Raw genomic sequence first — 19264 nt, forward strand, 5'->3', positions numbered from 1 at the left:
TACTGGATTGGTTTCGTTCCAACAAAACCTTTGGATATTTTGCTTACAAAGAAACTGGTTTAGAAGAAAAATTACCTTTAATACCTTAAACTGCCGAAGATCTTTCTAAAGCCACTGGTAACACTGGGTTCCCATAAATCAGTCTTTAATACTGCTAGTCAGAGTAGATTTGTGCTATAAATTACGGTATCAGTTTACTTTTCTATGCTATTCTAGTTTCTGTATAGTATGTTTAAACTGTTTAACGATGCGATATAAGTGGGGTCACTACGATCTGTGATGACGATTTTAGGCTTTTGACCGGTATACAGAAAAAGATAATTAAAACCATAGTACAAAACAAGAAAGGCGACGTTAAAACGCTTACTGTTGAAATTCTACGAATATTTTTCTTCATTTTGGAAGTTTTGGTGAACGAAATTATCAAGTGTAATTCATGATTTTACAATGTAAAGAGACATTTTCGCTGAATTTGTCTCAAAATCAAGTTATGAATTTGTTCTGGCAAAAACTGTGGGTTAGTTTTAATTGATTTGGAATTTTTTATAGTGTTATATTACTATGTATTGACATCAGATTTAATGTTTGAATTCAGAATGACGTATGATCAGATGATTAAAAACAAACTCGATAGACTACATTTATTAAAAACAACAAATGAGGTACATAGATTGTAGGTAATGTGAAGTGAAGGTTTATAAACGGTAGGCAATGTAATGAGACGGACAAATAGATAGAGAGAATAATTGAACGCATACAACAATTGAAAAAAGAATAACCTGATAGACTATAGCAATAATAAATCAAAAAATTATAAAGTAAATTTTCGAACATTGCTTAGATGAATAAGGCAACCACATTACTTTGATTTCAACGCTCTAGGCTTGTTCAGTAATTTTCTGTAATCGCCATTATGAAAGACATTCCAACAAAGGGTATAGTATGATTTGCTCCTTATTTACATTCTTTGATTTTCATTCTGATTTTTCAATTCGTAGTTTGTAAAGAAAATCCCAATCTTAAAATATAACACTGTCTAATTTACGGCATCTTGAAAGTAAAATATCATTTATGATTGTCAAATACTATTCTAATACAATGTGATATAACACGCCACTTTTGATTGGATTACGTTTTGTCGTCAATTCCACGATTGATGGTTAGAGTCATTGACAACAAGGTTACACAATCGCAATCCACGATATTTAATTTTTTTTCTTACATTTTACTAGTATTGCATTAGAACGGGAATAACAGTACTGCGTTGTAGACTTGTCATTATCATTTGGGTATTTCAGGGTCGCAAATACCGTTTTCAATGGTTCCACTCCGCGTCACCAGTAAAGCTTCATTTTCGACCGCTAAAGACACAATTGACAGTGAAAACTCTTCAGATACAGTACTATTATTCCTTTATTGTCTCGGATGTTTCATTCGTGACAATGTTTAATCACTGGCTGATGAAGTTATTCTTAAAGTTTTACAATACAATTAAACAAAACAGGATAAAATTTACCTAGACGGCTTCCGATGATTTTGGTAAAATTTGTAAAGTTTGCTTTTTTACTATATTTTGAATTTCTGCACATTGTCAGAGACCTACATATGTGCAAAATAAAAGGACATCAACAGAACTGTTAAGCGTCTTTAAAAATCAAAATTCTTCACAGTATTTCATTTTATTTCATCAACTTTCCTGCTATCTTTATATCAATGCAGCGATAAATTATCATTGTTCTTTTCTGTCAAACAACGAAAACATACATTCGGAGACAACTTTATTAATAAAAAAAAGACCTAGCCAATAATGGGTATTTCATAACTTATCAAAACGATGAAAACGAATGCTTTTTAATGGGTTTAAATAGAATACAGACTTTTGTGAACTCGTTCACTGATCTTTTACGGTTATGATTTTTGATGGTATTTCCCCCAAAAAAGTTAACTTTGTTGCTCCTCTGATGTTTAGTACCTTCCAATTTCAAAAAGAGGTAGGATCCTTGTTTCATTTCACACTAGGGCTATACAAGATTTTGACTATGTGAGTTAATCTTATACAGGGGAAATTGGCTCTTCTTCTTTGGTTTTGAGCACCACTGACGAGTGATGAATTTTCGACATGAGAATATGTGGCATCAAATAAATTTTGATTCATTGGAATTTTGTTTTCTTAAAATTATCGTGTATGATATTAATGAGAACTTTGGCTTAAGTATTTTTTGGGTTTTTTTTTTCGTGATATTGATGTTGAATCAGATGTATCCATTGTTTTTACACTTCTTCAAATTACCTTACATTGTTTAAGAATGGAATATAAAAACCCTTTTTAAATGTAAAATGAAAAACTACAAAGAAATATACAGAAAATACCAAATACAAACATGTGCGTGATATTCCATAATAGTTAAAAACATACAGATTGTAACAACGAATAAAATACGTAAGAAAAATTGGTTTTGATTTTACAAAAAAAAAACTTATTGTGCATATTATATGCCATATTTATTGTAAACGTCAAGAAAGTTGAAGATAAAAATAATGATATGTTGAATAACAAATTTCTACAAGGAACATCGTATCATATTTGCAATATTATCTTGCTGATCTCAAAATTTCCAATACTTTGCATCTTCATTGAATAGTGTAACATTCATATAAACACCTGATATAAAATTGCGATATAAAGAATAACAATATAAAGAAACGTACAATTAAACTTCTTATATTATATTAGTATCAGTAATGTTCACGCTATGTTTAAAGCTTTTCAAAATATATGTGCGATGGTATTTTCAGAAAATGCACGATCGGTCGTTTACATAACCTTTGCCTGGTTGACAAATATATCTTAAATTTTGGCTTTGCTTTACTCAGACCCTGAAAAAGAAAAAAGAAAAGAGTGTATTAATATCATTTATGACATGCCTCACTTATATTCTTAAATACTCCGTTGATAAGTTTGGAAATTATTAATTAAGGTTCCAATTCTCTCAGTCGACCTCAGATGATTTTAACTTATCCTGTTAAGTACCTTTTGGTCATATTAGTTCCTAAAATATACATATATTTATACATCATTTGCTTTCAAATTTTCCGATTGGAGTATTTCTGATGAAAATAATTCTAGAAAATGGTTTGAGATGCACAAAATGTATAAATTATTATTTTCATTAAATTGCTGTCGTCACTTTTTCATTAACTAATAGAATTTTTCATTTATTGGAGAAAGAAAAAAATCTGATTATCTGAAAGTCTGGTCATAATATGTTCATCTTTCAATTTCTATATTTTGAAAAAAAATCCAAAATGTGTATCTTCATTCAAAAACAGTCTCTCTAATTGAAAGAAACACATTCTGGTTACAGAGCGTTTGGTAGATATTGTAGTCACAAAACAATTGAGTCTAAAATCTACGATGAACGAGCTTCCACGCCAAATAACAAGCTATGAAATTTTAGAAAAGTGTCGTATGAATTAATCAAAGGCAACTGAAAAATAAACAAAAAAAAAGTGTTGGAAGAAAATATAACAACTTAATTTGAAAGGTCTTAAACCTATTTAGTTATTCAATTTTTAATAAATAAATCATGGAAGCATATGCATTATATATCAACATATTGCACCATTTAAGTTGACCTAAGATGGATTTGGCCTTTTTTATGTCCTTTTTGGTCATATAGCTCTTCAATTGTGTCGGTTCTCATACATTCTTGGCTTTGAAATATTCGGCTTTGAATGTTCCTGATAATCTTAAATCCAGAAAAGCGCTCTAATCCAGACGCATGCAATTTATAAAGAGTGATATTGTGTTTTTCGGAAAATGTGTATAAATGGTGAAATCATTTTGGATAAAAATAACTAATGAATGTTTTATGTGTCGCTTATTTGCTGTCTCATTTATGTATTAACCCCCTTTTTGGTTTTAAGTATAACTGATATGACATTTTTTTATCAATTTTTGAAATACGCATATGGTGCATCAAATTGAATTGGCGTATCTTAAAATTTTGTATTGAACTATGTCAGTACCGAAGCACTGGCTGTCTGGTGTTCAGTACCCTCGGTGACCAACAGTCAACCAATATAGCATCATCCATGTGGTAGAAGTATAAACGCATGGTAGCGAGTGCAGCGTATACAACACGTTTTTGTGGAATTGCTGACTTTATGAATATCTTCAATGTACTAGTAAAAGGATATTAAAAAATACGAACTGGAAATTATACGAATAAAAATACAATTAAAAAATCAAAATAGGAGATGTCAAGGGGATATTTTCAATACAATTTATCAATGAAAAAAAAAGATTAGTTTGGAAAAAAGATAATATCAATATATCTGACAGTCATTCAAAGGATCGTGTTTCGTCTTTTATTTTATGAGGTATTGAGTACAATACTAAGTCGGCATTCAAGAACGCACAATTAAATTACCCGTTGATACCGACTGTCTGGTTTAGTATCAATGCAGCTTAAACAAATATGCTTTCAAACAAAAAGTCAGCATTTTGATAATTTCTACTTGGGTGTCAAATCCTGTCTAACCACAATGATAGTTAAAAATCCGTGTGTGTCTTACATTGTCAGTACGGATCATATTGACCCGTGGCTTACTTTAAGGAAATTGTTTGATTGATTGATTGATTGGTTTAACGCCACTTTCAGCACTATTGTGCCATCTCGCGGCAGTCAGTTTTTATTGACGGAGAAGGCCGGAGTGCCGGAAAGAACCACCGACCTTCGGTAGGAAAACTGTCTATCCTAGTCAATTAAAATTATTATTCTGAACGGTATACCCTCAAGTCCAGTGATTTCACGGTTCGCTGAACTTGGGAATGTGATAGGTTAATATTTTGTTTCATTTAGGTTGCGGTCATATCAACTTGAGACTCAGTACACATGTTTTAAAAGTAGTCAGGTCGCAAATTGTTTATTAAACAATAAAAAGCAAATATTGAATAGTAATTATATAGGTCATAGAATTATAGAAAACAAATAGTAATGTCGCTTCAGAGAAAGATATGGAGTTGGCACATAACATCTACCCCAAACAAGTACGTTTATGGAAAGAATATGTTAGACATGGTAGCTAACATTTTACTTAAACCATTCATATTGTATATTATATTTTTGGACCTGGTAGATGGCATCGGAGTTAAAGCAGTTAGTTTTGTTTTGGCAATGTTTAAAACATCAGTGTACCTCAGACCTTTACTAGCCTAGTATCGTTGATGAGTTCCTAAAGCATTCTGGTATTTTTTTGAACACATTCGTGTACCGGTAGATAGCATGGATCATTGAAAATGTATAGAACGTTCATCGACCTGAGATACAGCATTTGACTTGGTAGATAACATGACTTAAATATGTAAGTTGTCGTAAAGAACAATTGTTGACCTTGTCGATTGCTCGACTGAAATCAGTCCGGTATGTACTGACTATTTGTGGACAAAGAAGATAGAGCCGGACTGTAACAGTCAATAATTGTATAGATCATTCGTATACCTGGTAGGCAGAATTTGATTAAAGCACTCAGTTATTGTAATTGTTCTGAATATGTTTGGACCTTGTTAACGGCACGACTCAAAACCGGACTTAAATCATTCAGAGAATGTATAAAAACATTTGTTTACCTGGTAGATTTAATATGGCTTAAACGCGCGTCTGATGTATTAAATTGTAAGCCTAGTATCTTTGATGAACTTTTTTAAAGCATTCAATAATTTGATAGAATATTTATTGTATAGGACATTTGTAGACCCGGTAGATAGCACCGCAGTTACAGCATACAGCGTTTGCTGATCTAGTTGCCATCGTTAAACTTGAAGAATTCGGTTATTGTACTGAACATTTGTTGACCGGTAAATAGCATCGGACATTAAAATGAAAACAACGCTTTATAGATTGTGTCCGTCCGTCTGAAGCGCTTTTCTTGATTTACCTTCATCGGGAACGTTCAAACCTAACATTTGACAACAAAAGGTGTGTAAATACTTAAATACTTGAGAAGCGATATGACCAAAAGGACATAAATAGAAAAGCAGAATCCTACCAAGTTCAACTTTCCCCGAGGGATTTGGGAACCTTAGATTCTTAATAATTTCTAAATTTTCCAACGTAGAATTAAATAAAAAGGTACTTATGTTATAAATCACGTTTTAAAAAAGTATTAATTAATTGTATAAAACGTTTAATGACCTGATAAATAGAATTTGACTCTTCAAGCATTCAGCAATTGTTTAGAACATTTGTCGACCTATAGATTGCACGACTTAAATCAGTCAATTTTTATAGAAAAATTTTGGACTTGGAAAATGCTTGAACATTCAAGTTGATCTGGTAAAAAGCAGACATTGTGTAGGACATATGTTGATTTGGTAGATGGCTTAGATATGTAAGTTATTATAAAGAACATTTGTTGACCTTGTAGATTCCTTGACTGGAATCAGTCAGCTATGTATTGAACATTTGGGGACATCTATGGAAGATAGGACGAGACTTGAACAGTCAATGATTGTATACTAAGTAGATCATTCGTTGACCTGGTAGATAGAATTTGACTGTAATGCAATTAGTTCTTGTAAAGAACATTTGTTGACCTGGCATATAACATCTGACTTATAAAGCATCCAGTAATTGTTCTGAACATTTGTGGACCTGGATATCAGTTACTAAACACAAACAAGTTAACCAAGTATGGATGAGACAATTCAGCATAAGAAGCTTTGGACATCTTTCAGAAGAATAAAATCTCTGAAATCGAAAATGTGTTATGCGTCATGCAGACACTGTGGTCCATTTGAAACAAATGAAAACTTGGCTCTGCCAACAGATGCTTCCAGAACTACACAGAAGTCAAGTGTCTAGAAACAAAAAAATTAACAATACTTTCTCCAGGGTCCATATTCACAGAAAAACACATTTTTGGGGCATCACTTTTAATTAATTGGGCAGCGTTCCTCCTGACCCTTGCTAACCCGTCAGGTGTTGGGGCACATGACTAATCATATTGATTAAAATAAAAAAAAATTACATTTTAAGGAAACCAGGTATTCTTTTTGAAAAGATACTATTTTTACTAACAGTGACCTGTTGACTCTAAAATCGGTAAGAGTCTTTCCGTTCCCTATATTTTCGACCTGGATAAGTTGAATTCCAATCAAACAAGGGAAAACTCGACTTTCCACCTGGAAACTTTTTATCAAAAAGTTTTAATTTTAGTGACCTAGAAATTTGACCCTTTATCTCCCAAATCAATAGGTGTCTTTCTCCTCCATCTGTATAAGTTTCATTTCAATCAGGCAAGGGAAACTAAAGTAACCATCCAGGAACCATTTTTCCAAAAATATTTCATTTTAAGTATCACCGATGACCTTGAACTTTGACACCTTGACTTTTAAATCAATAGGTGTCTTTCAATATACATATTTCTCTTTTTTAGCAGAAGTTTCAATCATATCGGACAGAGGAAACTCAAGTTACAATCTTGAAATCATTTTTCATAAAAATTCTTTTTTTTAGTAATATATGACAAACGCAACAAATTTTTTGTTCCGCCTTTTGTCGATCCATCATAACATATAACTTATAACTTAACCAATATGTTTTCAATTTATTTAAATCTATCGCCTAAAATTTCTCCAAACAATGGTAGATTATCGTACTTTTGTTCTTCCCTCAGCGGGAAATAAACCCATGCTTCTATGATAACCTGGCAACACCGCCTGCATTGTGTCTAACAACCCAAACCGCACGCTTGGCCAACTGAATAATCAATGGATGGCTTTTCTGGCGGGATCGTCGCCATTAGCAAGGGTTTTGAAACACAGTACATGATGTTATACAGGGTTAACACTACAAAACTTGTCTGAAATTTAGTCCAAAAATATTAATTCTGCATTTGCTCTGAGACCACTATTAAACACATACGTCTGCGATATTGTTGCTACACCATCTGCACGGTGTCCAACAACACATGCACATACACATATATATATGTGTACACATTCTTTTAATTATATCTACCTTCCAATTGATTAATTAAAGAAATATGACCCAATCTTTTCTAGGTTAGGGAGGTATTTTATTACTAGTGTTTCATTAGCCAGCTTCATGTCACAACTTTGTATTGTCTTAAGGTGTGGAATTTCTTTTTCTCTGGGAAATCTCATCCACTTGCAATATCAATATCTGACATAGCTTGTCACAAAGGCAAGTATGTGTATTTTCATTAATGCTACTAAAACACTAAATAGATGAAAATAACACGACATGAATTTGGTGCTTCCAAAGTGCTTTTCTGTATTTACTTTCATCTCGGTCTAAAGCTATTATTTGTAAATTTAACGAGCATTCTGAGAGTATTGCATGGCAATACATAGTCCCCTACGGGGTAAAAATTCATTATACTGGGAACAAAATGCTAACTTGTTCTATAACTTGTCATGGTGTAAACAAAAAGAAAATATCAAGTCAATATCTTCAAGCATGACTAAAAACAGTGTGGAAAATTGAATATATGAGTGAATTTTTTCAAGTCCAAGGACCATAACTCTGCACAAAATTATCAGACCGAAACAAAAATTTGAACTTGATCTGTAACTTGTCATGATAAAACTATATACCAACTGTCAATCAATATCTTCAAGCATGATGAAAAAAGTGTGGAAAACCTATAACACTCTAACATTATATATGATTAATAGTTCTCTAAAATTAGATATGATGTAATACAATGTATATCTATTTTCAAATTACAATCAAATATAATTAATAGTTCCAAATATTTTTTCTTTCATTTGTCACAAACTAATATAGATTTGTAACTTATCTATAAAATGTCAACAACTTTTATCTACACAATGTAATGTAATGAAATATATACCTAAATAAAAATAGATTATTATCTAATTAAAGGATTTCACTTAATAAAAAAAAAATATATATATATATGTAGCATTCAGAAAATTAGTTTATACAAAATAACATACAAACCTGCCACAAAATTCCTCAAACAATTTACCAAAAAATGTCTTTAAAAAAATGAGTTATCTCCCTTTGTACAGATTATATGGTTTAACATAGTACTCTAACATTAGTTATGGAGTTTTTTTATGGACCATAACTCTGGACTAAATCATCAGACCGGTACAAAATTCGAACTTGATCTATAACTTGTCATGATAAAACTATATACCAAATATCAAATCAATATCTTCAAGAACGAAGAAAAAAAGTGTGGAAAGCTGAGTTGCCGGACTGACAGATTGACAGACGGACGGACGGACAGACAGACAGACGGACAGAGTGTCGGTAGGGGACTAATAACAAGGTGAGGAAAATAAATTCTTTTATCTAGATTAGTACTTCATCAAACAATGGAATCCTCTGTTTTCCTATGCCACTTTAGGGGAGGGGTCCAATTGTTTGAAAGACATTATAATCTACAAAATGCTATCATAAATTTTCCATAAACATTAATGAACAAAAGTGTTAATTCATATGAGCAGTTAAACCAGAATTTACTCGATGGGGTAGTTCTATAAGCAAGAAGTTATTTATTGTAACAATTTCCAAAAACATCGAGTTTTTTTTATTGGAGCAGTTTCAATAAACAAGGAATTATTCATTGAATTTGTTTCAATAAACAGGGAATAATTCATTGGAACCTTTTCTATAAACAAAGAGTTGTTCGTTGGAGTAGTTTCTATAAGCAAGGAGATATTCATTTAAACAGTTTAATCAGAATTTATTCGTTGGAGCAGTTTCTATAAGCAAGAAGTTATTCATTGGAACCGTTTCTATAAACAAGGAATTATTCATTGAAGCTGCTACTATAAACAGGGAATAATTCATTGGAACTGTTTCAATAAACAAGGAATTAATTTATTGAAGCCATCTCTATGAAAGAGAGGCAAAAGATACCAAAGGGACATTCAAACTCAGAAGTGGAAAATAAACTGACAACACCATGGTGAAATAAAATGCTCCGCTGGGCGCAGCTTGATACAACCGCAGAGGTCGAACCCTGAACAGTTGGGGCAAGTACGGACACAACATTCAAGCTTGATACAGCACTGAATTTGGATTGTGATTAAATATTTGACACAGCATAGGTTTCTGACACAGAATGAATGTGGTCTAAGAACTTAAAAAATTTTAATTTACCTATTCAAATCATATCATTATTATTTGCTTTTATATATAAATCAGAAATAACCAATTTAAAATGGAAAATTTTAAAGAAAAAAAAAGGAAAAAACCCCCCCCGCCCCAAATTTTTTTTAACCCCCTTATGATTCATCACCCCCAAACTCAATCCCAGCCTTCCCTTTGTGGTATGGTACCTTGCAGTACAATTTCAGAGAGATCCATACACTTGAACACAAGTTATTGTCTGGTAACTAGAAAAATTCGTAAGGGTTCCGCGGAACCCAGTGTCTCGCCTACTTTTGCTGTTAATCGCAGGCTCAACAAAAATGAGGAAAAAAATAAATAAAAATATTCCTCTCTATACTATCTTTTGATTGTTAGTAGCTTCTGTCCAAGTTTGGTAAAAATCCAGGATAGTTTATGAATCTAATAAATGTTTTAAAAACTTAAACTGCAGACTGTATGTAATGTTAACTGGAAGAAAAACAAAGTCCATTTATAAGTAAAATACGGAAAAAATCAAACAAAATTTTAACAAAATTTCCTTCTAGATACTAGCTTTTAATCATAAACAAGCTTCTGTCCAAGTTTGGTACAAATCCAGGATAGTTTAAGAAAGTTGTTAAAATTTTAAAAACTTTAACCACTGAGTGAATGTAATGTTAACTGGCAGAAAAACTAAGTCCATTTATAAGTAAAATACGGAAAAAATGGATTTTTTTTTTTACAAAATTTACTTCTGGATACTATCTTATGATCATAAACAAGCTTCTTTCCATGTTTGGTAGAAATATAGGATAGTTTAAGAAAGTTATTAAAATTTCAAAAACTTCAACCACAGAGTGAATGTAATGTTTCTTGGCAGAAAAACTAAGTCCATTTATAAGTAAAATACGGAAAAAATGGATTTTTTTTTTTACAAAATTTACTTCTGGATACTATCTTATGATCATAAACAAGCTTCTTTCCAAGTTTGGTAGAAATCCAGGATAGTTTAAGAAAGTTATTAAAATTTCAAAAACTTTAACCACAGAGTGAATGTAATGTTTCTTGGCAGAAAAACTAAGTCCATTTATAAGTAAAATACGGAAAAAATGGAATTTTTTTTTTACAAAATTTACTTTTGAATATTATCTTATGATCATAAACAAGCTTCTGTCAAAGTTTGGTAGAAATCCAGGATAGTTTAAGAAAGTTATTAAAATTTCAAAAACTTTAACCACAGAGTGAATATTTGTGGACGCCGCCGCCGACGACGACGCCGACGGAATGTAGGATCGCTATGTCTCGCTTTTTCGACAAAAGTCGAAGGCTCGACAAAAATGCTTTTTTTAGGCCCCCTTTTGGCCCCAAATTCCTAAACATTTAGGGCAATTACCCCCCAAACTCAAACCCAGCATTCCCTTTGTGATATGGAACCTTGTAGTACAATTTCATAAAGATCCATACACTTACACACAAGTTATTGTCCTGAAACTAGAAAAATGCTTGTTTTTTGCCCCTTTTTTGCCCCTAATTCCTCAAATTTTGAGGCAATTACCCCCAAAATCAATCCCAGCCTTCCCCTTGTGGTATGGTACCTTGCAGTACAATTTCAGAGAGATCCATGCACTTGAACACAAGTTATTGTCTGGAAACTAGAAAAATGTTTGTTTTTAGGCCCCTTTTTGGCCCCAAATTCCTAAACATTTAGGGCAATTACCCCTAAACTCAATTCCAGCTTTCCCTTTGTGATATGGAACCTTGTAGTACAATTTCAGAAAGATCCATACACTGACACACAAGTTATTGTCATGAAACTAGAAAAATGCTTGTTTTTTGCCCCTTTTTTGGCCCCTAATTCCTAAAATGTTGAGGCAATTACCCCCAAAATCAATCCCAGCATTCCCTTTGTGATATGGAACCTTGTGGTACAATGTCAGAGAGATCCATACACTAACACACAAGTTATGTCTGGAAGTTACAAAAATGCTTATTTTTGGCCCCTAATTCCTTAACTGTTGGTACCATAACCCCCAAAATCAATCCCAACCTTCCTTTCGTGGTATTGAACCTTATGGTAAAATTTCATAGAGATCCATTCACTTAAACTAAAGTTAGAGTGCGAAAACCAATGTATCTGCGGACAACAATGACGACGACGAAGTCGCCAACATCATACCAATATACGAACGCAAAATTTGTTTGCGGTCGTATAAAAAGACCAACAGACAAACAACAGTACATAAAACACAACATATATAAGCAAGGATTTATTCATGGGAACAGTTTCTTAATTCAGTTGACTTAATTATTGGAGAAGTTTTTATAAATAAGGATATTATTGTAGCAGTATCAACTTTGTCAAAGCTACATACATCACCTCTTATATACATCAGACAATATTGTGTGTGTGAGTGGGTGTGGTGGTTGGTGCCCTAAGCAAATGTAAACTCAGAAATGCTTTTACATGAATAATCAGGTTTATTAGAAACAAATATTTTTAATTTGACATATTTTATATATCTATTGCATAACATGGTAAAAGAAGAGGAAGACTAACAAATTATACAACAAACTTAGAGCACTTCCTCATTCATCAGATGAAGTTGAGATAATGAAATGGTATTGGTTCTGCAACTTACTCACTTTTAACAAGAGGCTCTCAAGAGCCTGAATCGCTCACCTGTATTTTTTTGCTTAAATCTTTCATCAATGATTATTTTTGCTTTTCAATATATATTAATGAGTGGCTTAAAAATGCCATTTAAATGTTCTTTGTATCTGTCATATTTTCTTCAAAATCAAAGAAATGCATTTTATCCCTATGTTCCATTTTAGCCATAGTGGCTACGTTTCTTGACGTACGGTACAAGGAAATTAAATAAAAAATTTATACAAGATACTCTGAAACTCATTCAGCCCAACATTGGCTGAAATTGATTCAGTAGTTTCAAAGCAGAAGATTTTTTAAATTAAGCAAACTAGATGAACAAATTGTGAAAAATTGTCTTTAAAGGACAATAACTCCTTAAGGGGTCAGTTGACAATTTTTGGTCATATAAAACTTATTTGTAGATCTTACTTTGCTGAACATTTTTGCTGTTTACAGTTTATCTTTATCTATAATAATATTCAAGATAATAACCAAAAACTGCAAAATTTCCTTAAAATCATCAATTCAGGGGCAATAACCTAAAAATCAGATACCCGATTTGGCTGATAATTTCAGGGCAGGTAGACCTTAACCTAATGAATACTTTAACTTCTTGTCTGATTTACTCTAAATGCTTTAGTTTTGAGATACAAATCAAAAACTGCATTTTACCCAATGTTCTATTTTTAGCCATGGTGGCCATGTTTTCTGAGGAAACAGAAAATAAAACACAAACTTTATTCTAGATAACCTAAGAATCATTCAGCTTAAGTTTGGTTTAATTTGGTTTAGTAGTTTCAGAGGAAAAGATTTTTTAAAGTTAGAAAACATGATAAACAAATTGTGTAAAATTGTCCTTAAAGGACAATAACTCCTTAAGGGGTCAATTGACAATTTTGGTCATATAAAACTTGTTTGTCGATCTTACTTTGCTGAACATTTTTGCTGTTTACAGTTTTTCTTTGTCTATAATAATATTCAAGATAATAACCAAAAACTGCAAAATTTCCTTAAAATTACCAATTTAAAGGCAGCAACCCAACAATGGGTTGTTAGATTCATCTGAAAATTTCAGAGCTGATTGACCTAATGAACACTTTTAACCCCTGGTCAGATTTACTCTAAATGCTTTAGTTTTTGAGATATAAGCCAAAAACTGCATTTTACCCCCTATGTTCTATTTTTAGCCATGGTGGCCATGTTTTTTGACAAAACAGATAATAAATCACAAACTTTATTCTAGATACCCTAAGGATCATTCAGCTTAAGTTTGGTTGGAATTGGTTTAGTAGTTTCAGAGGAGATGTTTGAAATAGTTTACACCGGACGGACGACAACAACGGACGCAAAGTGATGGCTAAAGCTCACATTTCCTTCAGAAAGGTGAGCTAAAAATAGAATGCTTATAAACATAGGACATATTAAGTTGCAATAAATAACTGACTGATATTTTTTAAGTAAGGACAATCAGTAAACAATTGAAATTGTATTTCTTCTATCCAGCTGAAAATATTAAACTATTTATGGTTTACCGAGTCATAAATATTGGCAAAATATCCTGCCACCTGGTAAAAAAATCTTAATGAGATTTTTTTTTAAACATATCAAATATATATTATTTTAAAAATTGTTAAAAATATTTTAATAAATAATTTCTAGAAACTCAAGAAAAATATAAGTTCAAATGTTAATATAACAATTTAACATTAGAATGTATATGATTTTAGTTACATATTTAATATGAGGGATTTATTTATACCTTCTGAATGTCATGAATAACTCTGTTATACAACAGTATTGCACACTAACATTAATAATGATTTGTCGGAACTTTCAATGATAATTTAGGTTATTAACCAAGACATGTTTATTTTAATATTTTATAACAAAAGGGTCACATAAAAATCTCAAACCAAGTAGATGTCATCTGTAGTTTATATAAAATTGAATTAGTTTAATTTTTGCATAAAGATTTTATTTTTGGGATATAAAGAGTGGGCCTATGGTATATATAATTTCTTTAAATTTTGAAAAATAACCATATGACAAAAAAACATAGCTTTAATGACCAAGTTTATGTTGACAGATACTGCTAGGTCTTTATAAAGATAAACTAGTATCCATCTCATCTCCTTAACCAAAACTAAGACTGTCTAATGCATTTCACCCTTCCCATCCCATTTTGTTTTTTTCATCTTTAGTAGTGACTTAACAAAGTCTAAAAAAACACTACGCCACTATCACATGATGATGATTTAAAAAAAAAAAGGTTTCATCGTCAGCAAAATCTAAACTAATCTACATGAAAGTTATTCAAACTATGTTGTCATTATAGTGAAAGGGTGGTTCAACTTAGAATCTATTAATACTTCTATGCAATTCATGATGATTAATAACAATGGGATATACTTAGTAGTTTTATAGTGTTCTCCCCAGGATTTTCATATACTTTATGGGTACTGATTGGTGTGTTATAAAGCATCATATAAATATTCTTATTTTTAATATACTACTTCAACTTGAGACCTTTGAAAAATGTGTCAAAGACTAGAATGCCTGGGGTTTGTCATTTGAAAGGCTTTAAAAAGGTAATGACCCTCGTATTTGATATGCCTCAGGGAGCATCTATCACATGTAAGTATCATAGGTATTTAATAATGAAAGGTGATATCTTTTGATTTCTTTAAACTAAAAAAACTAGTCTCCCAGAAGGTATAGCCTAAATTATTATTTTTTTTAATGGATACATAGAGAATGTTTCAACATAAAGAAAATCTGCATAAATTACTAAAAGGTGTTTTTTACACAAAATAGTCACCCTTCTTTCCCTGTTCACCCAATAATCTCCATACTATAAGACAGATTTGCACTTTGAGTAAACCAGCAAATATTTGAACAATTTTATATCAATGATACTACAATAGTCTAAATTGGCATATAGAACTTTATATCATTCTATTCATTGCTTTAAAGTTTTCCCTTTTAAAAAAAGGTCAGAAAATTTTAAAACGGCTTAAACAGTGTCATGGTTTTCAATCACAGAATAAAAGTACTGTGGTTAGCTGTCAAAATGTGTAGGTTAATTGTGATGCTAAAAGTCAAGTTGAAGTGACTGAATATGTTATATTATATTTTTGGCACTGTATTTTAAGAGAGATATGTATAAAAATATCCAATAACAGCTAAGGTACATATACTCATTTCCATACTAAAAGCACTTGTTGAAGGTACACAATTGGATCATCCATAACCATCAGTATAAAGGAGTAGGCGAAAATGGCCCTAAAATCAAATGTGTCTCAAAACTTATCAAACTTGCTGCAATAAATGATGAAGCTGTTGTTTATTAGCGGTTATACAGCCTTGAATCTAGCTTGAACTGTTATAGTGGACTAAAACTAATGTCTCCACATCATCTAAAGAAGTCGTTCCTGTAAACAAAAGGCCTAACAAACACATTTTAGTAATGTAAAGATATTGGCATGGCAAATAAGAATATATCTATATATGGTTAATGGATGGGAATCTGAAATGTTTAACAATTTATGATACAAGAGGACTGGGCATGGCCCATCCCTGAAAAAAATCTATGGGGCACTTAAAAGGTATGGTCATGGTAGAATATCTTTTATAAACCTAAATGCAGTCTTATATAAAATGTTTTTTTTTCAAAAACAAATATTTTTTGAGGTAATTCAGACAAAGTTTTCTGGTCATATTATAAGTATGTTTATAAGCTTCAAAAATATTTGGTGTTACTATGTTTTATCTTTTTTCAATTAATCACCATATATAAAATTTTTGTCAACAATTAGACATAAGCTTCAGCTTTTTCATTAACATTTTGAAGTTGCACAATTAAAGACATCAAATAAACAACTGAATATCATGACAAAGAATTACTTCAACTTGAACTTTAAAAGGCCCAGGGAGAACACCCAATTATGTTACAATGTCGATTAGAAAAGATTAAGTATGACTATTTGATTTTTTTGGTATTTGAATCTATACGGTGGGCTAACTTTGATGATTTTTATGCTTAAAACCAATTGTTACAGCTATAAAACATTTAAAACTTTTAGTTATGATTCTTTTTCAATAAGGGGGATTTTCAAACTAAAAAAAAATTATAAGCCAAAAATTAAAAATAAAGCTTTGCAAAGATATAATAATTTATAATTAATCCAATCTTTTCCAAATGAATCTTTAAAAATATTTACATTTTCCTTTAACTTGGACATACAAATTGTGACTAGAATATCAAAAACATCTGTAAACAGTATTTCTTCAAGTATTTTTACATAATGAAGATTAAGCAGATATAACAGTACTTTGTAACTTACTATATTTGTATTTAATAAATATATAATATAAATATTCAAAACTTGACTGAATTATAGCAGGCATTCAACCGTTTTAATGCCCTATCTTCCTTTTATACAGTGATAATTAGAGATTAACAACTGATCGCTTACAGCACTTATGGTGATTAAAACAATTTCATCCTGAAAATTGCCCTGATGGATTATCTCCCCCTGAAACTTATGACGATTATATATCCTCCAGAAGCTGTATGTACAAAAAATGATTATTTAACAATAATAAACAAATACATCAAAATGGAAAAACAAAAAGATAAAAATCTGCACTTATTAACAACACCATATATCATTATATAAAATATATACAACATTATAAAAGATTTTTGATTTTTTTGAGTGATGCAGAAAAATTATGCATACAAACAGATAAATACTGAGATAAAAATTTGAAAATACATATACAGTTTTTAACAAAATATAACAGTAACTATAAATGTACGTCACAACAGTGTTACGGCCAGCATAGTGAAAGTACAATAAATAAACAATATTAAAATGCATGCCAAATACCTAAGACCTTTTCCTTAAATGGTCACCAAGTTACTATTATAAAAATGCTGTAAATTGTTAAAATTATGAAGATTTTCTTGGTCAGAGTAATTCTGCATAAAAAATTTGCTGGTCATGATCACTTTAATACTTTTTGGAAAACCAGAATAACTAAACATGTAATAGAAAAAACTCAAGTTTTGAAGGATAAAAAAATTTATGCTACCTTCTAGGCATACCTATGTGATAAATACTGTAAATTCAGAAATCATTGTGTACATTTATTATTGCGATTTTTGGAGATTGGACAAAAATGCGAGATAAATTATTGCGATTTCCAAAAAATCTCCACACAGATATATGTATCAGATGTAAGAATGTGAGTTCTTATTATTGCGATACTCACCTAGTTGCATTATTCCCATTAATAAAAAAACCTTGCAATAATTTCTGAATTTACAGTAATATAAATATTTTATAAAGTTAAAATGAAAAAAAAATCATTCTAAGGGAAATAACTCAACAAAACTTAGTTATCAAAAAGTTGCAGGTAAAAACAGGATGTCAAGTTTAATGTACTATAACAGCTGTTCTGAATAATCAAATATCATTTCCATTTATCACATATTTCAGTACAGGAATGAAAAAAAGATAGAATTGATTAGTTAACGTATAAAAAAATCATTACAATAACAGTTATTGGTAAGGAGTCATTTTGTATAAGGCCATTCATAACTTTTCTTTGCTAAAGAGAATAATATACAACACTAATATGAAGCTATTGAGACAGACACAGCTTAATGTGGTATAAGATGTTGCAGGAAAAGGTCTTTCTTACATTCTGTGCATAATAAGTCTACAATATTGATAAAAAAACACCCACATGATTAAGTATCTTTATAAATTTTCCTTCTTTTGATTATTAATTTTGAAACCCCCATTAGAAATGCAACCAGGATTTACTAATTAATTAAAAGTTTTGTATCTTAATCATGTGAGAAAAGCAGCAGCCACAAAAACTTTGTCTCCTTGGAAACAGATGTATTTTTTTCAGAATTTTTGTGACAACTGTCATGAAAGAAACAACAACATTGTATCATGATGCATTGGTACTGTTACGTTCACCTCGAGATTTGCTAAGATTATATGTTTCATTCACACCTTTCATTCCTATATCCTGCCATAATTTCAGAGCTTTGTCTTTACGGAACTGTTCCCAGCGATCATCGTCAGATTCGTGTGTAATGTATCTATGACCAACTTGTTCTTCCAGCTTCCTTAGATCACACCATGTTTGATAGTCCTGCCAAAGTATAAATAAATAATCAGTATTTCTGCTGTTAATAACGTTATGCTAAATTTTCTGTGAAACAAACTTTATATTATTGTAAATTACATTTCTTATTAAAAGTAAGTTTTCAACTTTAAAACAAATTTAAAACATACAAAAAATTTTAACACCTGTTACAAGTTTTGAAAAGATTGATCAAAATATTGTTTTAATACTTTCTCATTGTGTTTTTTTTTGTGCTATATATAGCTATTAAAAATAATGCAGCATTTCTACTTTTAAAACTATTATTATCTCTGGATATATATTAATTTTT

General features: G+C 31.0%; 1 protein-coding gene across 8 annotated transcripts in view; it reads right to left on the minus strand.

The window, feature by feature from the left end:
- Positions 1-627: 627 nt before the first annotated feature.
- The window catches only part of LOC127738109 (serine/threonine-protein kinase D1-like), a 109465-nt gene continuing 90828 nt past the window's right edge, over positions 628-19264 (minus strand). For 7 of the 8 annotated variants that reach the window (XM_052249237.1, XM_052249236.1, XM_052249235.1 and 4 more), the window contains one exon: positions 12595-18960. In XM_052249237.1, coding sequence (XP_052105197.1) covers positions 18754-18960 — 207 coding nt within the window. In that variant the 3' untranslated portion in view covers positions 12595-18753. Of the gene's footprint in view, positions 2878-12594; positions 18961-19264 lie in introns of those variants that run through there. The other variant, XM_052249234.1, reaches the window with a different exon arrangement.

The sequence above is a fragment of the Mytilus californianus genome, unplaced genomic scaffold (genome assembly GCF_021869535.1).
Source record: "Mytilus californianus isolate M0D057914Y unplaced genomic scaffold, xbMytCali1.0.p SCAF_4, whole genome shotgun sequence".
Classification (NCBI taxonomy): domain Eukaryota; kingdom Metazoa; phylum Mollusca; class Bivalvia; order Mytilida; family Mytilidae; genus Mytilus; species Mytilus californianus.